The 27,844-nt window shown below is 41.0% G+C and overlaps 1 protein-coding gene across 4 annotated transcripts in view; it reads right to left on the reverse strand.

Moving 5' to 3' along the window:
- The window catches only part of LIG1 (DNA ligase 1), a 217,760-nt gene that overhangs the window by 58,975 nt on the left and 130,941 nt on the right, over positions 1–27,844 (reverse strand). For all 4 annotated transcript variants that reach the window (XM_073602588.1, XM_073602587.1, XM_073602589.1 and 1 more), the window contains 7 exons: positions 17,732–17,808; positions 15,731–15,822; positions 9,726–9,825; positions 9,093–9,178; positions 8,898–9,013; positions 5,942–6,037; positions 4,502–4,612 (listed from right to left, as the gene is read on the reverse strand). In XM_073602588.1, coding sequence (XP_073458689.1) covers positions 4,502–4,612; positions 5,942–6,037; positions 8,898–9,013; positions 9,093–9,178; positions 9,726–9,825; positions 15,731–15,822; positions 17,732–17,808 — 678 coding nt within the window. The remainder of the gene's footprint in view (positions 1–4,501; positions 4,613–5,941; positions 6,038–8,897; positions 9,014–9,092; positions 9,179–9,725; positions 9,826–15,730; positions 15,823–17,731; positions 17,809–27,844) is intronic.

Genomic DNA, 27,844 nt, shown 5'->3' on the forward strand with positions numbered 1-27,844 from the left:
AAAGAGACCATGCAGTTTCTCTGTGGCCACATTTTTAAAAAGGTGCATGCACCTTTTTGCTGGAAAAAAACATGGGCACAGTAGCCCATTCAAATGGACCGCATGCCCAAACAAACGTGGGCCGCACAAGCCCACAATAGTGTGAACCTAGCCTAAGTAGTAAACCCTAGTGGTGAACACTGATCAGAAAATTACATAAACAATTATATATAATGTACTAGTTAGATAGAGAGCAAAGTCAGTTCACATTTGGCAGTTTGGGATCACAGCCAGAAACTCCACGATTCTGCCCGCCATTCCAAACCACACCACGCGTGTTTAGGTGCTATTCATTTTTAATTGCACCGCGAACATGGTGCAGTTCTGCTGCAAATTTCGTGCAATAAATTGCGCAGCAAACCGCATTACCTGAAGCTTGTTGACCAAAAGAAGCTCCTGCTCCTTTTTGGGCAACAAGCCTCAAGCAATGTGGTTTGTAACCCCATTTGAGGTGCTATTACAAGTGAATGGCACCCAAACAGGTGTGGTGCATTTTGCCACTATTAGTGTAATTTGGAATTGCGGGTAGGATCGTGATGATTCTGCCCACGATCCCAAACTGCCAGATGGGAATGGGGCCTAAAAACCAATATAGCCAGGCAGCTCCTGTCAAATGTGTACACATTACACAGAAGTAGTTTAGACACAAAGTATCCAGTCCAGTCTCTACACAGCAAGAAAAGGTACCTAATGCTGGGTGAATGAGTGTCAATCTGGCAGAGCTGCACAGACAGTGAGAAATGACCGGAGATGTATAGCCACTGAGAGATGACAAGATCAAATGACCATTAGTTGTTCCACAAGGTTTTGAACGATCTTGCTTCCAGGAAGTGCACTGTGACAGTCCTAAAAATTCAAGTTCAGTAAACAGCAGTGATGTTAGCTGGAAGAAAAGAGTGTTGAAGCCTGTTGGAAACCTAGTCACCGGTATCCTGACAGATGTACAGTTGGATGTTAAAGGTCTGGTAATCATTCTGAGAAACAATTATAGGTCCCAGCGCCCCCTCCGACGTGTTTCAACTGCAGCAGCAACTACTCTCAACAATTGGCTTGGGAATACAAAGTGCTCCCTTATATAACGCACTCATCTACTTGAGTAAATGTTATCAGTCGTATAAAAAACATTAGATAAAAAAAAGGGTAGTCCGAATACTTAAAGTGAAGTTCCACCCAAAAATGGAACTTCCGCTGATCGCATTCCTCCCCCCCTCCAGTGTCACATTTGGCATCTTTGAGGGGGGAGCAGATACCTGTATAATCCAGGTATTTGCTCTCACTTCCGGGCATAGAACACCCCAGGCTCTGTGGTGATCTACGCCATGTCCAGCCCCCTCCTCCCCCTGCTGTCTTCTGGGAGACACACAAGTCCCAAAAGAAAGCAGGGACCAGAGAGGACGTGCAGCGTGACTCGCATGCGCAGTAGGGAACCAGGCTGTAAAGCCGCAAGGCTTCACTTCCTGATCAGCTTTGGGTGAGGACATCCCGGGTGCCCTGGAAAAGTAAGTGTCTATATTTTAAAAGTCAGCAGCTGCAGTATTTGTAGCTGCTGACTTTTAAAAAAAAGAATTTTAACGGAAATCTGCTTTAAAACAAAAAAAGGCAAAAATACGATTTTAAAATAATTACAAAATGCTTTTAAAAAATGGATGAGTGCAATATAGGAGGAGCACTCTCTGTTCCCAGCTCATTCTTAAGACTGCCGCTACAATCAAATCACGCAAACCTGATGCTGGGACCTACAGTGACATCATTCCAGCAATGGCCCTTCATAATCTAACCACTTAACTGTCAGTTGCCAGAGACTTAAACACTCTTGTCTCCCAGCTATCTTCACTGCTGTTTACCAGCACTGTCAATTTACTGGAAGCAAGATCGTACAAACACTGTGGAACAACTAATAGTAAGTAGATCCTATAGTGGTATGTGCTACGCTGTTAGGAACTAATTAACTCTACCTATGTCCTATGCATCAGAAATTCGAATTTGGAAAAAAGATGAGGCACTCAGGACTTTCATGGTACAACTGAACTCACAACTCTTATGTTAAAATCATTCCACATATATTTTAGTCAACAACGAACGACAAAACATTACAACATAAATATTCCTCTTTCAAGGACTGGAGGTTGGAGTATAGTATCCTTCCAACAATAGGAGATCTAAAATAACAATAACCCAGTCCAGTAAGTAGATCCTGCCATCTCTCAGTGGCTGTGCTGCTCTTGCGAGCTGAAACTCATTAACCACCTGAAAACCAGGCCTATCTCTGACATTTGTTGCTTAGAAGTTCAAATCAATATTTTTTGCTAGAAAATTACTTAGAACCCCCAAACATTATGTATATATTGTTTTAGCAGAGACCATAGAGAATAAAGCGGAGGTTGTTGCAATATTTTATGTCACACTGTATTTGCGCAACGGCTTTATAAACGCAATTTAAAAAAAAAAAAAAATTAAATTATATTTTATATTTACATACACACACACTTCAATTAATTAAAAAAAAAAAAAAAACAATACATTTACCCCCATGTTTTGTAAATAGATACCCAACATGTCATGCTTTGAAATTGTGCACATTCGTGGAATGGCGGCAAACTACAGAGTTAGAGAAAGTCTCGTGCCAAAATGATTGCTCTCACTCTAACGATCACGGCAATACTTCACATGTTTGGTTAAAATCTGTATATTTTTTTTTTTTACACTGTCCCTTTAAACTTTTTTCTTTTGATCACTTTTATTGCTGTCACAAGGAATGTAAACATCCCTTGTGACAGTAATTGTCACGTGTTAGGTAATTTTTTTTTGAGGGATCTGGGGTCTATAAGACCCCAAATCCCTCCTTCTCACTTAAAAGCATTAAAAAACGCCAAGTTTGGCTGTTTTGAATACTGACTTTATTTTAAATTTGGCGCCTTTAAGGCTACAGTAAATGAGAAATGTTGTCGCTTCTGTGTTTCTAGATCCGAGACCTGATCAAAGCCGGTTCTGGCTTGGTTTCCTGCCAGCTGTTGGGATGGGAGAGCCTTAGCAGAGCGGCTGCTTGTGATAATGATGGAGCGGCTGCTTAGCCGCATCGGATGTTATCACAAAAAAGCCGACCGTTGACTCTAAAAAAAACAAAACGGTACAACCACTTGAAGCAGAATGATGTACATGATTTTGCGGCAAGTGCTTAAACCATTAGATACTGTGATGGAACACATGGAACACTTGGCACCCTGCTTGGATGCTTCAGCCAAACAGTGCTTCTTGCCCTCCAAACCGTTCCAGCAGACCGACAGCCAATACCAGCCCTTTTACCCCAACCATCGTATAAAGACAAGATGTTGAGGTAAAACCAAAGGACTGTTTACTGAACAGAAATACAGGTTTTCATACTCTCAAAAGTGGGTCAGTCACCACATGAACAACAAAACCAAATATTTACCTAAGACATCACAAAAGGTTAGATAACGAGACTAACAGACACCAGACTAATCCCATCATGTAGGAACCTCCAAAAGTTAGCCAAAATTAGCCAACAGACAGAAACAACAGGTGACTCAATTAACAATGGGAATTCACACATAGGAGGCACACAATGGGACAAAGACACTAAACACAACACCTTCAACAGATTATATCAGGAGACCCCAGAATGAGGTTGTTTTGAGCTGATCATATTAGCATCTGCTCTGAGTCTCACAGTCTAAAGCAGTCATTGCTGGTTAGGGCTGAGAGGCCCCCAAAAATGTACCTCGGTCCTCTAGCTCCCAGATTCTATGTGTTTTGGGGAGACATGGACTTGAATCCAGAGCAAGAACACTCCAAGGGTCCCCCAGTGCTCCCTTAAAAGCCAGGGCCCATATTTAGTAGGCAAAAGGCTACCCTGCAGTCCCTGCCAAAAGCCCCTGTCCTGTTTGGGCCTGTCACAGATACATTTCCTGCCATGAAGAGGCTGATTTGCATACCTGTGCGTGAATTCAATTTTCTGTGTTATGTTTACATGTTTGGCAAGTGCTGACTGAATCTTCTTGTCATTTTACCCAGGTTTGTGCAATTCCGGGAGGACTTATCCACTTTCAGTGTTAGCTGTTACTATTTTATTAACAACTATTTAGCCATATTTGCAATACAAGTGAGTGACTTATATGGAACATGGAAAATGTGGGCTAGAAAAAGAGTCAACACAGGCACTAACATCCCTGAATATGATATATATATATATATATATACACATACAGGAAAGAATATTTAGCAGGATTTTTGGCGGTGCTTTAGTCATATATATGGTATCAGAAACGATTAGAAACGTAACAATTTATACATCTTTTTAAAATATATATCACATATAAAAAAGAGAGAGAGAAGGAGGTTAGGCAGATTGTCATTATATCGCATCATACATGGCGTTATTTGAGGATAAGATGTATATTATCCCTAAGCGACTTAGATGATTTACACAAAAAGACAAACAAACCTTTCGTTTTCTAGTAGTGAGTACTTGGAAAGGTTGGATCTGCTTTTTCTGTGGATCCCATGCAACAGCTTCTGAATCAATGATGCAAGACTTTACATTGTCTTTTTTAACCTACAACAATCAAAAGACAAACGTAACATTTATACAAAATTTCCTGTGTTTTTCTGCATTCTATAGATTTACATGATTATTAAACAAAACAAAGGCCATTATTCAGAACACCAGCACAGGGGTAATAGGTGTATACTTTAGTTGCAAAAGTAACAATTCTTTTCAGTCAATCTTGTAACTGACAAAACTCTACCACAAACGCATAGCCAGTAAAGTGACACTACTATTTTCTACTTAATATTTACAGTTTCCCTTGTCACAAGTTACATCAACATTCACCATACTGCTCATTGACTGCCAATGCTCAAAGAAGACCAAGAACTGAGCGATTAACAGTCATATGTTTGCTCAGTTCTCAGGCTTAGAGACCGTAAGGGACAGCATTTCAGCAATGCAGCAGCCATAGAGGTGAGTATGTAGGTTTGTTTTTTTTTGCTTCCCACACTTTTTTGTTTTACGTGTGGGCCATTATGGTCCCCTCAGAAGCCTGGCTAAAAACACCAAGTTGGCAACCCCCACATCCTGCCTTGTTACTAGGATTTGAAAACAATTGTTTTTTTACTCCTGCAATGCTTGGAGCAACAAGGCAGGGCGTGGTGGTTGCTAACAAGGAGTTTTTAGCCAGGCTTCTGAGGGTATCCAAATGTTCTACCTGTATGACAATTAAATGAATGAAGCTGCACAGATTAATATCTACTGGGGTCCCTTGACTGCATGGGTCATTTTCTAGAAAAGGTGAACTTCGCCTTTAATTTTGGCAAAAGCAGTGTTTTGATTAATTGCTGTTCCAGTTTCAGGGTGGTGAGTATAGCACAATTAATGACAATGCAAGGAAGACTTGACATGGCGGTGTGACATTTGCATCTATAGGTCCTAAAGGGGTCCTGGTACACAAAGAAGAAAGGCTGAATGGCTGCAGCTAACATGGTTTAATATATAGAGGGGAAAAAAAAACCCTCCCAGGTCTAGAAGAAAAATGACTCATTCTGCTTACTGCCACCAATTTTCCTTTTTTATGGTTGTCATGTCACAACAAAATGGATTGTACATCATTCTTTTACACTAAGATTAGACACGGAATTCTGCCGGTAGAGACAAATCACTAAAGAGGCTGCCTGTCTGACCCTGTAGATTTTCTCCCTCTGTAGCCAGATGCAGCAAGATGCTGCTTTGTCGCTGGCCCAAATGCTGCTGAATCTCTCGACAAATCACCAGTGGCAGGACTGTAGAATCGTCCTTCTAATATGAACCCAGTCACAGTGTTTCCTGTCCTTGTACCGCTCATACATGTAATTTGCATTATGTAAGAAGCAACCAACCGATTATTACCTTAGGGATTCTGCTGATTATGTCAGGATATTTTGATGTATTGCTTTCCTGATTTCTGCTATATACGTGTACGTCTCCATTCTCCAGGATGTGTATCTATGGCAAAAACAAAACAAACAAAAAAAGACTAAACAAAAGCAGTCACTAATGTTTTTTGGCGATATGTTAATGAGGTTTTTATTTTACACTTTCTTTCTCTTGGTAAAAAGAACAATAGCAAATGCTATAATAAATGTAATTTGTAATTTAAACAATAGCAATGTATACTAGCAACAAAAGTAATACATTGTTACCTCATCCATGCTCAGCTGTGCAAGTTTTGATATTTTGAAAGCCTCTTGAACAAGGAAAAATTACCACTACCCAACAAGTTACAGCAACTGTCAAATTGCGCAAGTCAGGGGGGGTGTGTCACAGATGGTATTGCTTTAGTCCCAGAGGAGGTCGTATTCATGACCACTGGGGAGACCCCAAAAAACTGAACATAAGAGGTGGGCAACACAGCAACAAGGCCAACACACCCAAAAGCCAAAAAACAGAATAGGGGGGAACCCCACTACAAAGATGCCTGCAAGACCTTTTGCTCAAAGCTGGCATCCCCAGAGGCATACATTTCTACCTGCTAGAACCTAGTTAACGTGTTTAGAGAATACTAGGTAGCAACCTAACAAATGTAATTAAAGCGGGGTTCCACCCAAATTTTGAACAAAATCTGTATGTATTCTCTTCCTTGTCTAGATGCTGACATGCCGTTTAAAAAAAATTTAAATCGCCGTAATTACCTTTTATTTTTCTATTCTTCTTTGCACTTCCTGGTTCTCCTCCCGTGGGAGTAGGCGTGTTTCTAGCCTCTTCCAGACTCCGCACAGTCTTCTGGGAGCTAGTCTCAGGCTTCCCAGGATGCCACTGAGCATGTGTGGGAACGAGCGGTGAATGCTGGGAGCACAGCATTCACCGCATCCAGGAAATAAATGCTTGTGGGCTTCAAATGCCCACAATGAAGATGGAAACCGCCTGCAGTGAATAATAAGTTATTCTTTCCGACGAAATCTGACACAGGCGGACATATTACACACAATATGTGAGTATGTAATGCTGAGAAGAAAAGTTTGTGAATGAACTCAAAAAAAAAACAAAAAAAAAACCAAAAAACGATAGATAGGTGGACCCCCGCTTTAACAGAAGCTTGAAGTTGAATAGCCCAGCTAGCACTGACACTCCTGGTAGAATGCGACAATGAGAAACACATCCAAGAGGTTTTCGGAATAAATATCTTAGTTCATATAAGGTACTGAAAAGAGTTCACTAGCTCAGGTTAGGCTGCTTGTAACAAACAAGGCTACCCTTCAGTGAGTACCCAGAAGGATACCAGAAAAAAAAAATCATCAATAAAAAGAAGCACCAGACCAAATGATGAGTCTAAATTGATTGATTTGCACTAAAAAGGACAAACAATGCTTCAGCACCACCTTACCAGATGGAAGAACCAGGAAGAGTTCTTTGCAGAAAAGCACAGCCACCTCAAAGACCCTGCAAGCCAAGGTAATTGTCAAATGGAGTAGACTGCAAAACAGACCATATCCCATTAAGGTTCCATGCAGACAAGAGGAGCTAGGCAGGTGGAACCATCCATGTGACACCATGTAAAGGTTTTAACCAAGTAGTGAGATGAGATAGGTCTTTAAAAAGGCACAGGCAAGTCCACGATGTACCCCTTGATAGTAATCAAGGTAAGAGACATTGCCACACCAGATTGGAGAAAACTCAAAATACACCTCAAAGAATACTGTCAGGGAAGAAACTTGAGCCTCGACCCAATCACACCAGGGAAAACAAGGGTTCCATGCATGATGGCACATTTTACTAGAGCTCAACTTTCAAGCCTTAGATAGAAAGGGTAGAGATTATAGAGTCAGACTCCCCTAATTCTTCAGGGCTTGGGCTTCAACAGCCACGTCATCAAAGCTAGTGACTGTAAAGCAGTAGCAGACTTTTGAGGATTAGTACCCATCCGAAGTCCTCCAGAACTTGTACCATCTGCTGGAAATTGGATGTCAGTTTCTAAGCTGATTGCTTACAGAGAAACAGATACTCCACAAATTTTCTCAAAAATCCTGGAACCAGAGCCAAAACCTTAGTAAACACTCTAGAGGCCTTGGACAGGCTAAAGGGTAACGCCAGAAATTAACGGTGGCAATCAAACACTGCGAAAAGCAGAAATGGTTGATGTGACTGGGAAATCAGGATTTGTATGTAGGCATCAGTGATATTTACTGACCCCAGGAAATCCCCTTGATGGATAAAAGCGATAATCAACAGGCATGGGGGGAACTCCATTCTGAATTTTTGCATTTTCAAGAACTGGATGGGCTATGCACCTGTTTGGCTTTGAAATCATGAACAGGCTGGGATAGAAACCATGAGATCTCACCCCAGTCGACAAAGGTGCAATGATTCCTTAGGACAGCAGTCTTTACAGGTCGCAAAGAAAACCTTTTTTTATAGATCCGGGAGATACCCTTGACTGCACAAAGCATAAAGAAAAAAGCAGCATAAGTCCAGTTGTCTGAGACTTCCTGGGTCCAGGAGGATAGGAGCACCTTTTCACTGTGAGGAGAATTTGTTGGTCCAGTTCTTCTACAGAACTGGGACTTGGCCTTCTGTCTAGAACCCAAGGCTGATTGCTTACAAAAGGAACTGTTCTTGGATTCCAAGAGTCATTGTTCCCCAGAGTCACCTTCTGGATGAAGTCATCCAAGAATGGTCCAAACAAGCATTTGCCCTCAGAAGGAATTCACCTGAAGGTGGCAGCATAACTAAAGTAGTCATGAATATGAACTCTTCTGTGTGCTGTGATATATAATTCATTAAAAAAACAATGGTGTGCTGAAAATTCATTCTGGTGTTTCTTTCAGAAATATTCACAAGTTGTTGTTTTTTTCTGTATTTAAAATACCTGTGCACGCTCTCCATCATACTTATATTCACAGGTAAAAGCAGCTTCATCAAACCTCTTCAGTACTTCTGTAACTCCCTTGGTTGGGTGTGCCAACATTGGCTTTAATGGGACTCCTAAAAAAAGATTGCATTCTGGTTAAACTGAAACCTACTTATAACAGACTACTTTAATTTTTATGTGAAGGACTGAGACCTGGAGTAAGGTGGCAATGTTGGGGAAGCTCTTTAATTCCATGCTTCAGAAGAGCTGGGATGACCACATCATAGTTTGGTAACTCACTGAAACAAAAAGTAAAAAAAAAACACAAATTTCAAATGTGTTAAACATAACCATTAAGATACAAAAAAAGCACACACAGAGTTTTAAATGTGTTCCATAGCTGACAAGTTTACTTTAGTAGGCAAGTTCACAATAGCACATTTACGGTTATTCATATATGTAAAACAAATACAGTATGAGTTGGAAAAATCTCAACAATGTTCTTTAAATGTGGTGGAAAGATACAGGTGGAGGAAACAGATGTTGAGATTTTAAACCTATATTGTGCTTGGAGGGGACTGCAGTGGAAATAAAAAAAAAAAAAAAAAAAAAAAAAAAACGTATCAGACAGTTATTTTTATTAGCTTACACCGGAAATTATACGTGCCAGAATTTCAACTCTAATTTAAGAAAAATCAGCATTAGCAACCATAAATAAAAAAAAAAAAAAAAAAAGAATTCATTTATACCTACTGAGCAAACAATCTCAATGTTGTAAACAAACATCAGTATGGAATATTTTTGGCGTTACCACTGGCCTAAATGTGTTCTACATAAGACACTTACCAGAATGTCTGTTTCAGGATCAAAGCATGCTCCTCAATCCATGCTTTTTTAGCCTCTGTGCTCATTCCCTTCGAGGCATCTATCACAGCTGGTGGAAACTCTGTGGAAAAATATCACAAATGTTACGTAAAATGAAAAAAGTGTTATTTCTTAGGTGAACTAAGGACTTAAAATAGACATAAATAAAATAAATTAAAATAGACAAAGTGTTACTAAACCCAGGACCCTGCATTCACTATATGTGGTTTCCCACAGTACACGAAATGCAATTATTTTAGTAAATATTAACTGCTAAATACCTTTTCTCATCAGCAGTATATAACAGTCTTGTGACTTCTATCAGTGCACAGCCCAGCACTGGTTAAAACTTGTAGGAGGAGTTATCATTCTCCTCTGACTGTCCCTTTGAGACTCTGCATGACTCCTGACCCTGTGTCCGGACAGTGCCGATGTGGCCCTGTGGTGATCAAATACACATCAAACTGATCATGTGCATAGTGCCCCCAAGACTCTGTACCATCAGCAGATGATTTGGGACTTGGGAGGATCAGAAGAGAGGTTCCAAAGCCTTTTTACACAATGCACGGGGACTAACCCCTTTGGTTCCACAGTGATCATAAAGCATGCTTTACTGCATATACAGACTGATCTTACTGTTGTGCATTTAGCAACACTTTAAAATAATTTGGATTTAGTCTATGAATACAGACACCCCTACACCCCTGATCTAAACAAATATCCAGTTGTGCTCATAAGTTTACATACCTTGGCAGAATGTATGATTTCTTGGCCATTTTCCAGTGAATATGAAGTATAACACAAAAACGTTTTTCACTTCTGGTTAGTGTTTGGCTGAAGCCATTTATTATCAATCAACTGTGTTTAATCTTTTTAAATCATAATCACAACAGAAAATCACCCAAATGACCCAGATCAAAAGTTTACATACCCTGGTGATTTTGGCCTGATAACATGCACACAAGTTGACACAAAGGGGTTTGAATGGCTATTAAAAGGCTTCGCCTGTGATCTGTTTGCTTGTAATTAGTGTGTGTGTGTGTGTGTGTGTGTGTGTGTGTGTGTGTGTGTGTGTGTGTGTGTGTGTGTGTGTGTGTGTGTGTAAAAGGTCAATGAATTTCTGGACTCCTGGCAGACCCTTGCATCTTTCATCCAGTGCTGCACTGACGTTTCTGCATTCTGAGTCATGGGGAAAGCAAAAGAATTGTCAAAGGATCTGCAGGAAAAGACAGTTGAACTGTATAAAACAGGAAAGGGATATAAAAATATATCCAAGGAATTGAGAATGCCAATCAGCAGTGTTCAAACTCTAATCAAGAAGTGGAAAAAGAGGAGTTCTGTTGAAACAAAACCACGGTCAGGTAGACCAACTAGAATTTCAGGCAAAACTGCCAGGAAAATAGAAATTAATTAGGCTCATGTGGGCTGGCATGTTATTGCCATCATCCCTTGGTATACAGAACAGACTAGAACCTCAAAAATTGGGATTTTAAAGGCAATATAAGCAAAGAAATTTTTTTTTTAGTCTAAAAAATATTAATACAAAAATTCCTAAAAACAATGATCCTGTGGATCATTCAATATCATAGCTCTAGGTGATAAGTAGTTGCAGAGTCCAACATTTTGACATGTAAGTGTTTCTCAATAGGCGTCTTGGACACGCTTAATAATGTCTCTGTATTTTCAGAAGGTGGCTTTCTGTCCCTGATGAAGAATTTTATTGCACCTTTTCGAAACGTGTCGGACTCTGCACCTACTCATCACCCAGAGCTATGATATTAGTATGTTTGTTGAACTGTAGATGAAATTTGCCACTTTTCAATGTCACCACTATGTGTATTTTTATGTATGAATTCCCACTATCTTGGTTTGATCCACAGGATCATTGCTTTAAGGAATTTTTGTATTAATAAATATTTTTTATACTAAAAAAAAAAATTCTTTGCTTATATTGCCTTTAAAATTCCAATTTTGGAGGTTCTAGTCCCAACTGCCAGGAAAATTGTTCGGGGTGCAAAGAAAAACTCACAAATAACTTCAGGTGAAATACAGGACTCTCTGAAAACATGTGGTGTGGCTGTTTCAAGACGCACAATAAGGAGGCACTTGAAGAAAGATGGGCTGCATGGTAGAGTCACCAGAAGAAAGCCATTACTACGCAAATGCCACAAAGTATCCCGACTACAATACACCAAACAGCACAGAGACAAGCTTCAAACCTTCTGGCACAAAGTCATTTGGAGTGATGAGACCAAAATTGAGCGTTTTGGCCACAACCATAAACACTACATTTGGAGAGGAGTCAACAAGGTCTATGATGAAAGGTACACCATTCCTACTTTGAAACACGGAGGTGGATCGCTGATGTTATGGGGATGTGTGAGCTACAAAGGCACAGGAAATTTGGTCAAAATTGATGTCAAGATGAATGCAGTATGTTATCACAAAATACTGGAGGAACATTTGCATTCGTCAGCCAGGAAGCTGTGCATGGGACGTACTTGGACATTCCAACATGACAATGATCCAAAACACAAGGCCAAGTTGACCAACATTGGCTACAGCAGAATAAAGTGAAGGTTCTGGAGTGGCCATCTCCTGACCTCAATATCATCAAGCCACTCTGGGGAGATCTCAAACATGCAATTCATGCAAGACAGCCCAAGAATTTACAGAAACTGGAGGCCTTTTGCCAAGAGGAATGGGCAAGCTTTACCATCTAAGATAAAGAGCCTCATCCACAAATACCACAAAAGACTTCAAGCTGTCATTGATGTTAAAGGGGGCAATACACGGTATTAAGATCTGGGGTCTAGAAACTTTTTATCAGGGTCATTTGGGTAGTTTCTGCTGTAATTATGATTTAAGAAGAGTAAACACAGTTGATTGATAATAAATGGCTTTGGCCAAACACCAACCATGAGCGAAAGAAAAGTTTTTGTGTTATTTATATTCTCTGAAATATGGCCAAGAAATCATAAATTCTGCCAGGGTATGTAAACTTATGATAAAAAGACAAAATCAGCGCAAGTACGTGAAAAGACCAATAGCAAATAGCTGCTGGACACCAGGGTCAATAATCAAAAATACCTGAAACAAATATGAAAAATAGATGGTGCAGCGCTAAAATCAAGTCCATAAATCAGTCAGTCAGACAATATCCATGTGATCTTCAGTGATAATATATGCATGCATAATGCAGGTATGTGAATCCTCCACTAATGATAAAGATGGCCTCTCACCTTAACAAGGGGACCCTTTAATTACAGAGGGTCAGATACACTTTGCCTTACGGGTATATATGGATGATAGACAGCAAATCCCGACCAGTCTGGATACAGCAAAGGACAATGACTATGCAGCTTGAGTGGCAGTGGGTGACGTCATGACGCTTCCTTCCGAAAGGAAGCGTCGTGACGTCACCCGCGGCCATCTCGCATGCGTTTTTACACACGCTTATCATCTAGCAGTAGATTAGTGCCATGATTGTAAGTTTTATTCTTATATTTTTTAATTAAAATGTTTATCTTGCGGAGAGCACTATGTTGTGTCCCTTTTTGCTTACATGATCCATGTGCCTTGGGAGTCACTCACGCTGCATAGTCATTGCCCTTTGCTGTATCCAGACTGGTCCGGATTTGCCGTTTATCATCCATATATACCCGTAAGGGAAGGTGTATCTGACCCTCTGTAATTAAAGGGTCCCCTTGTTAAGGTGAGAGGCCATTTTTATAATTAGTGGAGGATTCACATATACCCACGGAGTTATCTGCATGCTCCATCTATATATTATCACTGAAGATCACGGATATTGTCCGACTGTCTGATTTATGGACTTGATTTTAGCGCTGCACCATCTATTTTATGTAAACTTATGAGAACTGTAAGTAGCTCAGCTTAACGTTTTCCTCCAAGGATACAAGCATTCAATAACCACATAAAGACAAAAAATAATTGTAATAATAAGTAAAATAATAATAACAATAAATAAATAATACTAAGCATTGCATTACAAATGCAATCAATGGCAGTCTTTCTTAACCATTTCACTCCAGTGGAATCCTTGAAATCTTTTTCAGGTCTCCCCAAACTGTTACATTTTTTTTATCTACAGCTCACAGTATATTAGCGTCACCAGGAAACTGCAGATGTCATAAGAGCCCTGCTTTATATAATCAGGAAAGTAAAATGAAACTAACAATATTGACCAGAAAAAGAAAAATCAGAAAGTGACAATTGTAATATCTCCTTAGATTTGTGGTCAAAGAAGAAAGTGGCGAAGAGCCTCCAACATTGATGGTCAGTGGGACAAGGGCCCCCTCTCACTGGTAGTCAGTTGAAGGAAAAATGGTGGTCTGTGGAAAACTGCACCTCTAAATCAAATCAATGGTCAGTGGTAAAGTGAACAGCAAAGGACCCCTTACATTTAAGGTCAGTGGGACGAGGTCCCTCATTCTAGTAAAGAGTTCAGGGAAGATGGGCTTTTACATTGGTGGTTAATCAAGGATCCCCCTTCCTAACAACCTCTGGAGGAACTGAAGCATTCCATGAAACACTAGCTGGGAAGGCTGATCCAAGGTATTCATTAGAAAAATTGTTCCTTTCTCAAACAAGGTAATTGGTGGAAAAGATATCTCAACCCTTGTTTACTAACTAGTTAAACCTGCTCTCTTGGAAGTAACATCAACCATATGCTTTCTGTAGCTGCAACTCACATTTGCACACCAGCTAGGTGGTTCATTCCATTGTACCAAACAATTTCAGTTGACATATACATTTCAATTGCCTACAGATCACAACACTACTTTGGACAAAGCCACACTGAGGCTGCAATAAGGCTCTTCTTGACGGTCTTGTGGCATTACCCAACTTATTTTGGACCACAGATAAATACCCCGACATGCGATGAAGAGTTTCCGGATAAAACCTGGAATCTAATGGTCCCTCAACAATTGCAGGCTGTTAGGCAGAAAACAGCTTGGCACGCCCCCATCATGTTTAAAAGTTAGCAAGGGTCTTCATCGGAGAAGATTTCCATATTTTCTTCCTCCTATCTTAACCTATCATCATTGGCTACAGTTGTCTTATGGTAGCCATATGAACACAGACATTATAGGGTTTTGGAGATGCCTGCAGATCTAGAGCCTTAGCTGTCACACTAGGGTTCTTTGTTACATAGTTCAAGATTGTACAGCATTTCCTTGCACTGAAGTGTGTAAAGTATTCATTACTGGAGAGAAGCAGAAAAGGGCAGTGATCTGTTTCAGTTTGTAGAGTATCTACCAATGAACTGATGGAGGCCCAAGTCTTTAGAAACCCTTTTAAATTATTATGAGCTTTGGCTCGTTCTTCAAAGTCTCTTTCTTGATCAGTTCATTTTAAAAATCAAAAAATCTTTTCTGTGAGAAGTTAAAGAAGTTGTGTACCTTTATTTGTAATTCAGTAGGGGAGTTAAGCTTGCCATACACTGATAGAATATCAGTCAGTTCAGCATGGGTCAGTCAAATTTTGATCCATCGCTCCTCGACTGAAGTCAATCAACATCTGTCAAAGGGACATGCTGAAGAACTACTTCAGTGTATTCTGACAGCAGTGGTTCCTGTTGTCAGAATAAAAAAAGGACATAAAGCCATGCAAAAATCGTATGCATTTAAAGAGACCTGATCTGACTTTTGTCTGCTGTGTCATTTGAATAGCACGCCTGAACCTCATAACTGTAGAACTAATAAAAACAAATTAACTTCAGGACCATGTCATGTTATTAAAAAACATAGGATAGGATCCTGCAGACCAAAACCATATTTACAAAAAGAAGATAGGGGTACTGATGGATCAGGAAAGCGCATCATAAATATATATGTTCTGAATAAAATCAGAATACCAAATCACAAGCATGTTCATAGAGAAATCTGAACACTGAAATCAAGAAATGGAAACGCTGACTCGAAAACCGAGCGTGTTACTTATACCCATTATATAGATCATACCTTGGCCTGGTGGCGTAAGGCACACGGCTTGTGCGATGGCTGCCAAAACAGACAGCTCTGCTAATCCTATTCGAAGTTTTCCTCCTAAAGATCTGAATGTAAAGAAAAGAAAAAAAAAATTATATATATATATATATACACACACACACACACACACACACACACACACACACACACAGAAAAGCCTAACACAAAAAAAAAAGAAAGTCAAGGTTATAGATATACAATAATTGTCCAACAATGTAATAAACTTAAGAGAAAACCTGCATACAACAAACATCCCCCGAATTAGATGCCGTATACAACGATCATCTAGATTTTAGGAAACCTGTATGCTGCATTAAGACCCAATTTTTCATGTTGATCTAATAGCTTCAGTGATTTTGTGTGTCACTAACCAAGAGCAAGTATGCACATTAGAGTGCTGACTTCATCTGGGGTATGCTAGTTCTGCATCAATAACAACACATAGAATCCAGAGACAGCCCGGTAACTAGCATTTTCTGAAATTATGCAAAACCGGCTGGGTAATTCTCTCACTAGCAGATGTTCTTTATGCTCTGAAACCCCAAACCATCTCTAACAATTTCCTGCTTCCTAACTCTTCTGGATGAGAGAAATTCAATCTAAGCACTGCTACCATTAACCACTTAAGGACCAGCCTCGTTTTGAGATTTTGATGTTTACATATTTAAAACTTTTTTTTTTTTTTTTGCTAGAAAATTACTTAGAACCCCCAAACATTATATATTTTTTTTATAACACAATAGAGAATAAAATGGCGGTCATTGCAATACTTTTTTTCACACCGTATTTGCGCAGCGGTCTTACGAGCGCACTTTTTTTTGGAAAAAATGCACTTTTTTGAATTAAAAAAAAAAGACAACAGTAAAGTTAGCCCCATTTTTTTTATTACGCCGAGTAAATTGATACCCAACATGTCAAGCTTCAAAATTGCGCCCACTCGTTTAATGGCGTCAAACTTTTACCCTCAAAAATCTCCATAGGCAATGTTTAAAAAATTCTACAAGTTGCATGTTTTGAATTACAGAGGAGGTCTAGGACTAGAATTATTGCTCTCACTCTACCAATCGCAACAATAAACTCACATGTGTGGTTTGACCACCGTTTTCATATGCAGGCGCTACTCACGTATGCGTTCGCTTCTGCGCGCAAGGTCGTCGGGACGGGGTGTTTAAAAAAAAAAAAAAAAAATTCTCTCTTTTCTTTATTTTACTTGATTTTATTTCTTTTTTACACTGTTTTTTTAAAAAAAAATTTGGGTCACTTTTATTCCTATTAAAAAGGAATGTAAATATCCCTTGTAATTGAAAAAAGCATGACAGGTCCTCTTAAATATGAGATCTGGGGACAAAAAGTTCTCAGTTCTCATATTTGGACTTAAATGCAATTAAAAAAAAAAAAACTTGTCATTTGAAAAAATGAGCCTTTAAGACGTATGGGCGGAAGTGACGTTTTAACTTCGATTCCGCCCTGCTATGGTATTGAGACGGGTGGGGGCCATTTTCCCCTCACTCGTCTCCATACCAAGGAAGGAGACAGATGCAATTGCCTCCGCCGCTGCTGACGGCTCCGGTAAGCGGCGGAGGGCACCGGAACGCGGTGGAGGGGGGTGGGGTCCCTCTCCTGCCACCGATAAGAGTGATCTCATGGTGAATCCGCCGCAGAGACCACTTTTTTCTTGTAGCCGACCGCCGGCCGAACACGGGGATACCGGGGTTATGGCAGCTATCTGCTGCCATAACGATATCCGCCCCCAAAGTAGGGACGTACATCGGCGTGCGGCGGTCAGCAAGTGGTTAACAAGCTTGAAGATGGTCATGCAACCCCCATTACACACACTATCTTATCTTGAGGCTTGGGTCAATGCCTACAAGTCAATGCAACCTCGAACCAAATCAATGGGCAAAAAAGCATTTGTGCCCACCTTCGCTCCCACAGGAATGCACACACGCTTACCTGCTTGGGAAAATGACTTACCTAGCAATGTACCGTGCTTCAGAATATCTGCATGCCACAAACAAGCCTTTAATGATATCAATCTTCTTATTCATCGACTGAAAACAAGGCGGTATGCATCAATCAGTCTAGGTTTACAACTTATATACGTCATGTGTCAGCATAAATATTGTATTACACCAGTGTTATTTTATTTATGCAACTAAGAAAATGTTTATATATTACATTTTCATATACAAATTGGTGATAGCAAGGCAAAATAACGGGAATTTCTATTTTTTCCTTTATACATGAGAAAAGACAATATGGAAGTAAAAACTATTAGACAAGTGGTTATGCCCACATTAACTATGATGTCAAAACAGGATTTCTATGAACATATTAAGTGTGCAGTAAAATTTGGAGATCCCTGTGACAGACCTAGCTGGGAGAGGGACTTTTGGAGGGGACTGCATGCTAGCCTCTTGCCAATTGATCGTGGGCCCTGGCATTTGGGGGAACGGTGCTCTTTGTGAGCTGTATGCCTGGGGACCCTTGAGGTGGTATTACTGTGGATTCGGGTCCTGGTCCCCCAGGGCACACAGACTCTGGGGACCCTGGATTTGCCATATTGGAATAGTGACTGATTCATACCGTTGGGACTCCTACTGTTAAATGCTAATGTCATCAATTCCAGCTACCTGTCTGTTGTCTGCTAAAATGTGTATTGTAAATAAGTCTCTAGTATGGGATCTAAGAGTCATTAGATCCCCTTGTTGTTTGTGCTTAAATAACTCTGCTATTGTGATAATGTTGATTGTATTTTCTGAACTACAAGACAGCCAGTCTGGCCTGAAGGTCATGTCTGAGTCATCTAGGCTGTCTAAAGGGATTAGTTAATTAGCTCATGTTAATTAGGTTACAGCTGTATTGTTAGTGTACTATGAGTCGGAGGTATGCACCTCCACTTTTGGTGTATAAAAGAGCCTGTATATTGCAATAAAATTGATTCCTGTTTGAACTTACATACAGCCTGCCTGGTGTTTGTTCTGAGCTATCACAACTGGGTTAGAACGGCACATAGCTGAAGTTCTAATCCCAGAGCATTGGATGACCGAACCATCAGACGTTGCAATCTGATTCAATAGCTGCAGAGGAGTGTCGGGAGAGTGGAACCGAGCGAGCAAGGGGCTCGTTACATTGGTTGGCAGCTGTGGGATTTGCTCTCCTAGTTACTGGGACACTCCAAACCAGCCTGCAGGAGAGCCACGCTGAAAGACTTACTTGAGAGCTGTAGAGGGAATGGTGGGGTCGTGCTTCCTTGCCGTGAACACATCCAAACCATCACCTGGATCCAAGGTCCAGATAGCAGGAGAGGAGAGATACCAGCCACCATGGATGAGGAATTCAGAAGGAGGTTGCGAGAGAAGCAGATACAGCACAGAGGACCAGCATCAGAGCAGGTCCTGCTAGGATGGTTTGATTCTATCCGCTGTGAACTCTGGAAGGAAGCGCTAGCCCGTGAGCAGCGACACCAGGGAAAAGTTCTCCCCTCCATCCATGTGAGGTACTGGTCACAGTATGAAGTGCGAATACTTTTTTTGGGGGGAACAGCCGAACCAGGAGTGGACAGCCGAGTTAAGCAGGCTGATCTGGGCAGAAATGCGGTTGGACGAGAGCTACAGAGACCTCCAGTGGTATGTAGCCCAAGTGTGCCCATGGACAGCGGATGACAGCCCCACGGAAGGCTTTGACTACGATGGCCTGGGATTGTTATACTGGAGGCTGTCCAGGGACCCTGACTTTGGGAGTAATCGGGAATGGCATTTGGAGGAAATAATGGAGCACAGAGAGCGAAGACTGAATGTCTCAGAAGTGCACTGGGCACAGGAAAATTTGGAGTTTCTGGCCGTTCAGGAATGGGAGCTGGAGATCGCCTACAAACAGCTGTTAGACTCTGCTCAGCAGCAGAGTGGTGCTCCCTTTGCCTGGGACGGGACTATCAGGAAATACCAGGTGACAACTCTGAAATCCTGGCTGAAGAGTTGACAATGTGGCAGAGTAACAGTGTGCTTTGCCAACCTGCCCCCGCAGCTATGGAGCCGGAGGTCTTATGGCGGCAGCAGCAAGTGCTGACTGACCTTGATGAACCTGTTTCTGCATTGGATGATCTTGGATGGAGGAAAGTGCCTGTCCAGCAGAATGCTAGAGAATCGGCAGTGGAAAATCTGGAGACCGCTATCCCCAAAGCTGAAGTGCTGACAACGGGGCAGAGCTCTGCTAACCTCTGTCCAGCACTGGAACCGAGCGTGCAAGGGGCTCGTTACAATCCCTATATTCCACAGCATCCGAGCAAACTGTAAGCTCCGTGTGGGCGTTTTGAGTGCTTGGCGGCTGTAAAGAACACTTGTAATGACTGAAAGTTTGGCTGCCATTGTTGACCAATCTGGCTAAATGTGTTCTCCTTGGGGGGTTCCCCCCCAAGAGAACACAGTGATTATTGCTAGCGGCTAGCTAGCAATAATTGCATATAACATCAACTTGGGTACATTCAGCCTGCCCATACATGGTTTGAAGCTCGGCCGGTTCATGCCATCTATAGCGGGCTTAAGACAGAACAGCAGCCCAACGACTAGTATTTTAGAAGAGCTTAGCAATGCCAGCCTACATAGGTTTCTCAGCACAGGCTTCTTTTAAAATATGACCACAGACAATACTGGGTCATTGCAATGCAAGCTGTCACCAGCAGATGGTAAATCTTGAAACTGAAAAAGTCAGTCGCGATAAAATGTATGACCTGAGGGAAGGGGGAATCCTTTGGTGTCCAGAAAAAAGGGGATCCCATGTTCTCCCATGCACAGTTGCCATTAGCAAAATTCCAGGATTTGAGAATTTCAGCTGCATCACCACCTGATCAGATTATCTGGTATATAGGCTATTCCAGGTAAACCTACTTATTTTGTTCAAGGACAAAGTCTGATAGAGATCGATTTTAATCTACCAAATGTATATAAATAACATCAGGACTGGGAGTCAGCTGTACTGGCAAAGACCAGCTCTCATATTTCACTGAACCAAATAATCAACAATGAAGAAAATGATGATTTGGAGAAAAATATGCTATACACTCCCATCCATTTTCTTTTTTAAACATCAAAAGTTTATTGAAGTCATATTCAATTCTACAGATCAAAGCAACTGTACAGTCAGACATCTTAAGGTGCTCAAAATTAAAACATAGTGTATCAAGCTGGTTGTATAGCACTGAGCATATCAAATCAGTTCAACATATCTTATTGCTCAAGAACAGCAAGTATTCATAGTAGTACTGAGATTTTAGAAACCTTTAACCATAATGTGGTGATTGAGCTTTGATATCGTAATTATAAACAGGTATAAAGGATCAGAAAAGGAAAATAAAAGGTAGTGGAAAAAAAAAAATTAAAAAAAAAAATTAAAAAAAAGGTATAAAGTCATGGTCAGGCAAAACTCAATTCACACTTATTCAGACTCTTTGTGTAGGTTAGCAACTATATGGCTGGTGTCCTGAAGGTGGGTCAGCAGTGTTCCCTCCTCTTCAGTCATCAATTCACTACATTTTCATAGGCATCTAAGAATTTAAAAGTGAACCATGGAGAGCAAGTTTTGTGGTATCTTTCTACTTTATCAGAAGTTTGGGCTAGTGTTTCTTCCATCTGACAAATCTCAGACTTTTCCAAACCAGTCCTGTATAGACGAGACCCGGGTGCTTTTCCATAGAAGTGATATTAAATCCTTGGAAAAATTTAGCAGATGCTTGGTCAAGGACTTCTTGTGACCTATAAGTGGAAAACTAGTGATGTGGAGCAGGCAACAATTTCTGAGTCAAGTTTCTGTAATTTGTCTTATTTCCCTGACTTTGTTCCAAAAATTATTCAACATTGGGCATTGCCATCATATGTGCAGGAGGGTGCCCATGTCTTCTCCGCATCTCCAGCAACTGTTGGAAGTATGGGGAAACCATCTTTTTAGCTTTGCAGGGGTGGTGTACCAGTGTGTCAAGAGCTTGTATGCCATCTCCTGCATTTTAGTGCTAATGGAGCATTTGTGGTAGAGGATACATGCTTTTTTCCATTGATTGTCTGCGATATCTGCAGAGCTCTTGACAATTCCCTCCTGAATCTACCTTCAGTAGTGGCTTTGGAGTTTGTAGCCAAGCATAAGTGACCGACGTGGCCCTTATTGATACTAGCTCAGTCAGCGATCTAGAGAATAATGGTTTCCTTGTCTTGTCATTAACAAGCTACGGACTTGAAAGTAGGACCAAAGGGGTAAATAAGTAAGCCCACTGTCGTTCTTGAATGCAGAGATGTCTTTAATCTGACCATTGTGGAAGCAGTGTCCCACTGTGAACAGTTGCTTAGGGTCTAAGGTTTGGAACGCTACATTCTCAGCCCCCGGAATAAAGTCAGGATTGTTCCTCAGAGGGGTTAGGGGGCTGAGTGAAGAGGTTAAGTTAGATTTTTTTTTTGTTATTGTGTGGAACACATTCAAGGTAGCTCCTGTCAGTGGGTGTTGTTTTATGGATTGTTTATGACCCGCCCATGGGATCCAGGGGGAAAATTTCAGGGAAATAGGGCTCAGGGATGCCTCAAGTGTGACCCAGTCTTTGGACCTGCCATGACAGTGCCAATCAATCGCCCTCGTTAGGTGTGAGGCGAGGTAGTAGTTGTGAAAATGTTGTAGTCCCATGTTCCTTAGGTCTGGTCAGTAATGAAAACTTGATTCTGGATGTTTTGTGTCCCCAAAGGAATTGCAGGAGCATGGATTGTAAAGCCTTGAAAAAACTTGGTGGGATTTTAATTGGTAACATTCTAAAGAGCCATACACACGATCGGACTTTTTGACAACAAACATGCAAATTACCTGTTTTAAGGCAACATCTGACCGTGTGTACGATCCATGGGACAAACTTTTTCGGTTTTCATCGGACAAATGTTGGCTGTGCGAACAGACAAAATTTTCTGCCTCCAAAGTCCTACGTCCGCTAGTCCGATTGTGTGTACACAAATCCATCAGACTTTAATCCAAAGTACAAACACACATGCTCAGAACCAATGCAAAAGATCAGACAACAATACAGAAGTTGACCAAAAGGTGGCGGTAAAGAGATGAAAAACCATGTGATTTGGTGAAAGTTGGCTGAAAAAGTCCTGCCGTGTGTATGTATACCAAGTTCACGGCCACCGCCCTTTGGACAGAAATCCACGGAAAAGTTTGTTTGAAGTCCGATCGTGTGTACAAGGCTTTAGAAGATATAACAGCCTGGGGAGGATGGTCATTTTAAGCGCTCACAAAGACCCATGATAAGTGAAAAAAAAAAAAAAGTCCATATAAAAACTAAAAAGTGATTCACAAATAATGTGCAAAATTGCAGGGAATGCTTCACATCTAGTGTGCAAGAAGTGCAGAGAAAATGTTGCAGAAGAATTTTCAGGCGTACCAAGACACCCCCAGATGTGCCCCCATTCACCAAATCACATTGACACCCAGCTTTTCACTCTGGGAGTCAATACAGGCTTAAAGCAATATCCAGAGAATGTCACAGGATGGCAGATTCACTGATGACATGATAAACGATCCTTTAACGTTAATACTCAGCCATACAAGTACCCAGAAAGGAAGAAAAGGGGAACCAATAGTGAAGTATGTTGAGATTGGAAATGTATTGCGCATAAAAGGTTATACTTACAAAAGTTAAAAACAGGCATTGGAATAGTCAGAGGATGCAGCAAACACCATTGTAAGCGTTCCCACGAGACCGGAAATGATGTCAGTCGTGCCGGAAGTGCGTCGCGTCAATGCATTTCGCCCTCCCACAGGGCGTCATCAAATGTCTGTTCATTCCAATAAAGTGGGAGATGTGGGAATCAGCTACCTCCTCCAATCTGTATAGGGCTCTGTCTCTGTTTGCCTGTGGTTTCCACTGCCGCCATCTTTTCAGGGAGGACTAACAGTTTAGACTTCAGATCAGTTATGGCTGCCGAGAAAGTGGATTTTATATCTGCGGCGAATTCTGACATGTCTGCAAAGGTGAGGGGTTTGCTAGCGTGTGCTCGGCCCCTACCTGTGTCCTCTGCAGCTGACTGAGAATCCTCGCTGAAGTCCTCCTCCTCCTGCTGAGCCCGCGCCATCTTGTGTCCTGCCATGCTGCCTCGTGTTGCTGGTTGTGCTTTAAGCAGATCGGAGGTGCTCCTGGCTGAGGATGAAGCGGACCACGTCGGGATCTGGAGTGTGGGGTCTGATGGAGCAATTTGCTCATTTCCAGGTCAGCACTAGCAGGGCGTCAGGCTGTATCATTCACAGAGCTTGGTTAATCTGCCTCCGTTCTAGCCGAAACCACGCCCCCATCCATTTTCTGTGTAATTGTAATGTTAGTACATCTCCATAGTAGTTTTCTTTACCAAAGGTGTCTCCAAAATGTAGTAATAGATCTACTAATCTATTTTTCTACTTTGCTTAATTAACCTGAATTCATAATACTAAAGAGCAGTGGAGATACTTTTGTTTGACAACTACATTGTATAAATGAGTGTGCATTTTCAAGTATATTTCACATCTGTGAGCAACGATTCTTGCGTTTTAAAATAAAAGAACGGGACTTCTGGTAGTTCAGTCATTTCAAAAGAGTATAGCATATGACTTGTACAATCCCTTAGCTTTGTATGGCACCAAAAAGGCCAAAGACAACTTTTGTATGTATGTTTATTTTTTATGTATTAAAAAAAAAAAAAAAAAAAAAATAATGAATCACAAAAATAAGAATTGGCGCATTCAAGCAATTGTATTTATTAAAAGGTTAGCAGCCAAGCTTGGGTTAACAGAATTCTCCTTCGGGTCTTGAGATATAACACTGTGTATACAGACTAAGCACTGGACTGCTACACCTCCAAATTCTCTTCATGAAGAACATTCACTTCAAAATTGGCACATAGAAAACATTTTTGCAAGTCCTGATCGGGGACTTGCAGAAATGTTTTCTATGTGTTAATTTTGCTTGAACTTGTCTGACTCACCAACTCACCATTTTGGTTCTCCTCTTCTTTCTAGACCTAAAGTTTCACCAAAAGATCTTCAATGGGTAGAGAATAGCCATGGTCTAGGAGCTGCCTAATGACCTTTTTGACACACAAAAAAAACTAAGGTTCACATTTCCAGAAAATTCAGATTACCTTCAGATCCAGCGCTACTCCTGACTAGACCTTTCTGCTTTATCTTTGGGGGCACACACTTCTGTAGTTTAAAACAGTCAGAGCACTACACATAGCACCCAACTATTAGAGTAGTGAGCATCTAGTAGGTTAAGAAAAAAAAAAAAAGAAAAAAAGTGGCGTGGATAGTGCCTTTGGATTTATAAGACGCCCACACAAGGTATTTCACTTCTAAAATGTCACAGGATATTTCTCCTGGAAAGCCTGACTGCCAAGTACAGATACCATGCAAATGATATGTTGTATATCTGCTCATTACACGGACATAAAATTCTAGTCTCCCCACACGAGTAACTGCGGTTAACCCTACCATTTCCATTTGTGCTATTTGAAACCTCCTTCAGAGAAGCCTTAACCTACAGCATAGTAATTTATATTTGGTATGTACCAATGTATTCAAGTGCAGAATATTTATGGTAGCTATACGATACTTCGTACACTGCCAGTAAAAGTGCAACTGGACCTTACTGGAGTTTGTACAACAAAATATCTTTACTGCATCAGTTACGATAAATACATGTGCACCCAAGCTGATGTTTACATAACTGCATTACAAGGTAGACATCACGTACAGTTCATTATTGAATGTCCGTTGTGTTAACCAAGTTTGTCTGGGCACCTTTCTAACAACACATATAGAGCCCACAAAAATCAATCTTCAGTTTTATGACCCATAAGATTTTAAAATGTCACTTAAATTAATGTCATACAAAAGATCAATAAAATGGTGTATTACATGCTGTTCATACTCAATCACTGAGATTCGTTTTCTGTATTTTTCAAAAACTTGGTCGATCCTGCTGTTCTCTATCTCCTCCTTCTGTCCAAGTCCCCAATACAGCTAGTGATTTTGCAGAGCTGGTAGCTCTGCACATGCTCAGTTTTCAATTTGCTGAGCATTTCCTTCCTATCACATCTGAGCAGCTCATGTGACTTATAGAGTCACACATATGAACGTATATACAGTGGTAAATGGAAGCCCACTCCCTCCTCCTCCATTCCCACTAACCAGCTAAACATAATGGGGGTGGGATTTTACATGTAGATCGATAGAGGCCTCACCTCCCTCTTATACTAACAGGCTGGAGGGGCGCAACACAGCCTATGAATGGCAGAAATCTGCTTACACCATGTTATCGGCAAAAAAGATTTGATTTCAAATATATATTTGTATGACAATTTAAAATGATTTATTGGTATTAATGACTTATTTTTACTCTATTTTTTTTTTTATTTTGAACATCTGGCCAGCAGCAGAGGAATAGAAGCTCCTCCTGCTTATGTTTCCCTGCAGACAGGCTGGGAGAGAGCCAAGTCATGTGACAGCTGTATATCGATTAAGAAAAGGGTACCTAGATTTTTTTTTTCTTACTGAAATTACAGTGCCATCATCCATTTACAGAAATAGAAGGGACAATGTAACCAAAACCATGTGTTTAATATCACTTTAAACGTAATCTGATTACCCATAATGAGCAATATTCATTATTTTTTGTTTTTCCTAGTTTTTTTAAAGCATGGTGTACATAGAAAGGAGCAAAACATCCCAGGAAGAGTACAAAAAAAGGAAAGGAGAGGCTGAGGTGTATAAGGCCCCACATATTCATTAAATCACACTGCAGAAATGACAGTGTCCAAGCGTGGAAGCATAACAACTGAACCCCGACCATACACCATTCTGTAAATACTTTGTATGCCGACTCATCTCACTGGGAAATCATATTGGAGGAACATTTGGAAATGCTCAAATTTGCAACCAGTTTTCATCGGTTTTAGTGGCAGAGAAGACCAACAGCCACTTAACATAAGGATAGGCCCAGGGGAGGAGAGGGCTGTGAGCTAAGCATATAGGATAATTAATTGGGTAAAACTAGGGCCCTCAGAGCAAATGCATTTAAAATGGGTGGGGGAGGGTTGTAGTGAGGAGTCAAGGAATAAGATTTGATCCAGTGCCTTATTTGTATAAAGTGAAAGTTTCCCTAGAGGGTATTTGAATGTGGTCTCTCAGGGTATAAGGTCCAAGGAGAAAATTAGATGGTATATATATTTTTTTTTCATAAATCCACTGTCAATTGATTCTTTTGTCTCTTTTCTAATTCGAATCAACATAGTTGCAGGTTTTACATCAGCTAAATATATTTCATATGCATTAAAACAAAAAAGGTGTGCAAAGTGTTATAGTTGGCTTTAGTTAAAAAGCAGGCACACCATGAGTAGGAAAGCCTGTCTGTGTGGAAGCAGTGACCTCTTTGCGGAGGTTCCCGCTCCCCACTGAGTCAGAGCTAAAATTCTTTAGCGAGAAGCATGAACTTTGCTGATTGAGCTATGGGTTTTAAGTAGTTAGAACAGCTGAAAATTCCTGATAAAATTAAATTTTAGCAGACAATTTGCACTTCGCCCCTCTTTCTTCCGGGGCCGCGGACTCCGACTCTGTGACTGGCCGGAGCCACGTAACGGAACTCTAGCGCATGCGCGTGGGAGCCGCCAGTCACGGCACAGGCTGGGGAACAAACGGCACAGGGGGGCGTTTCTTCACTGCGCATGTGCCGATGACCCCATCCTTACTTTCTTTGCAAAAAGAATCTTTACTTTAGTGGGTGAAGCCATATTGATTTCAATCATCATGTGCAAGCAAAACTCCTTTATTTTTTTTAATATACTTTTCCTTTACACATGATTGGGTATTCATTAATCTTACAGTACAGGGCACAAAATATTCATAGACCTTGGGTTATAGGCCGCAGGGCTCCCCCCCTTCCCCAAAGCACCCACCCCCCCATGTTGAGGGCATGCGGTCTGGTACGGTTCGAGGGGGGGGGCTCGCTCATCCCCACCCCCTTTCCTGACCGGCCGGGCTGCATGCTCGGATAAGGGTCCGGTATGGATTTTGGGGGGACCCCATGCC

The sequence above is a fragment of the Aquarana catesbeiana genome, linkage group LG10 (assembly GCF_042186555.1).
Source record: "Aquarana catesbeiana isolate 2022-GZ linkage group LG10, ASM4218655v1, whole genome shotgun sequence".
Classification (NCBI taxonomy): Eukaryota; Metazoa; Chordata; class Amphibia; order Anura; family Ranidae; genus Aquarana; species Aquarana catesbeiana.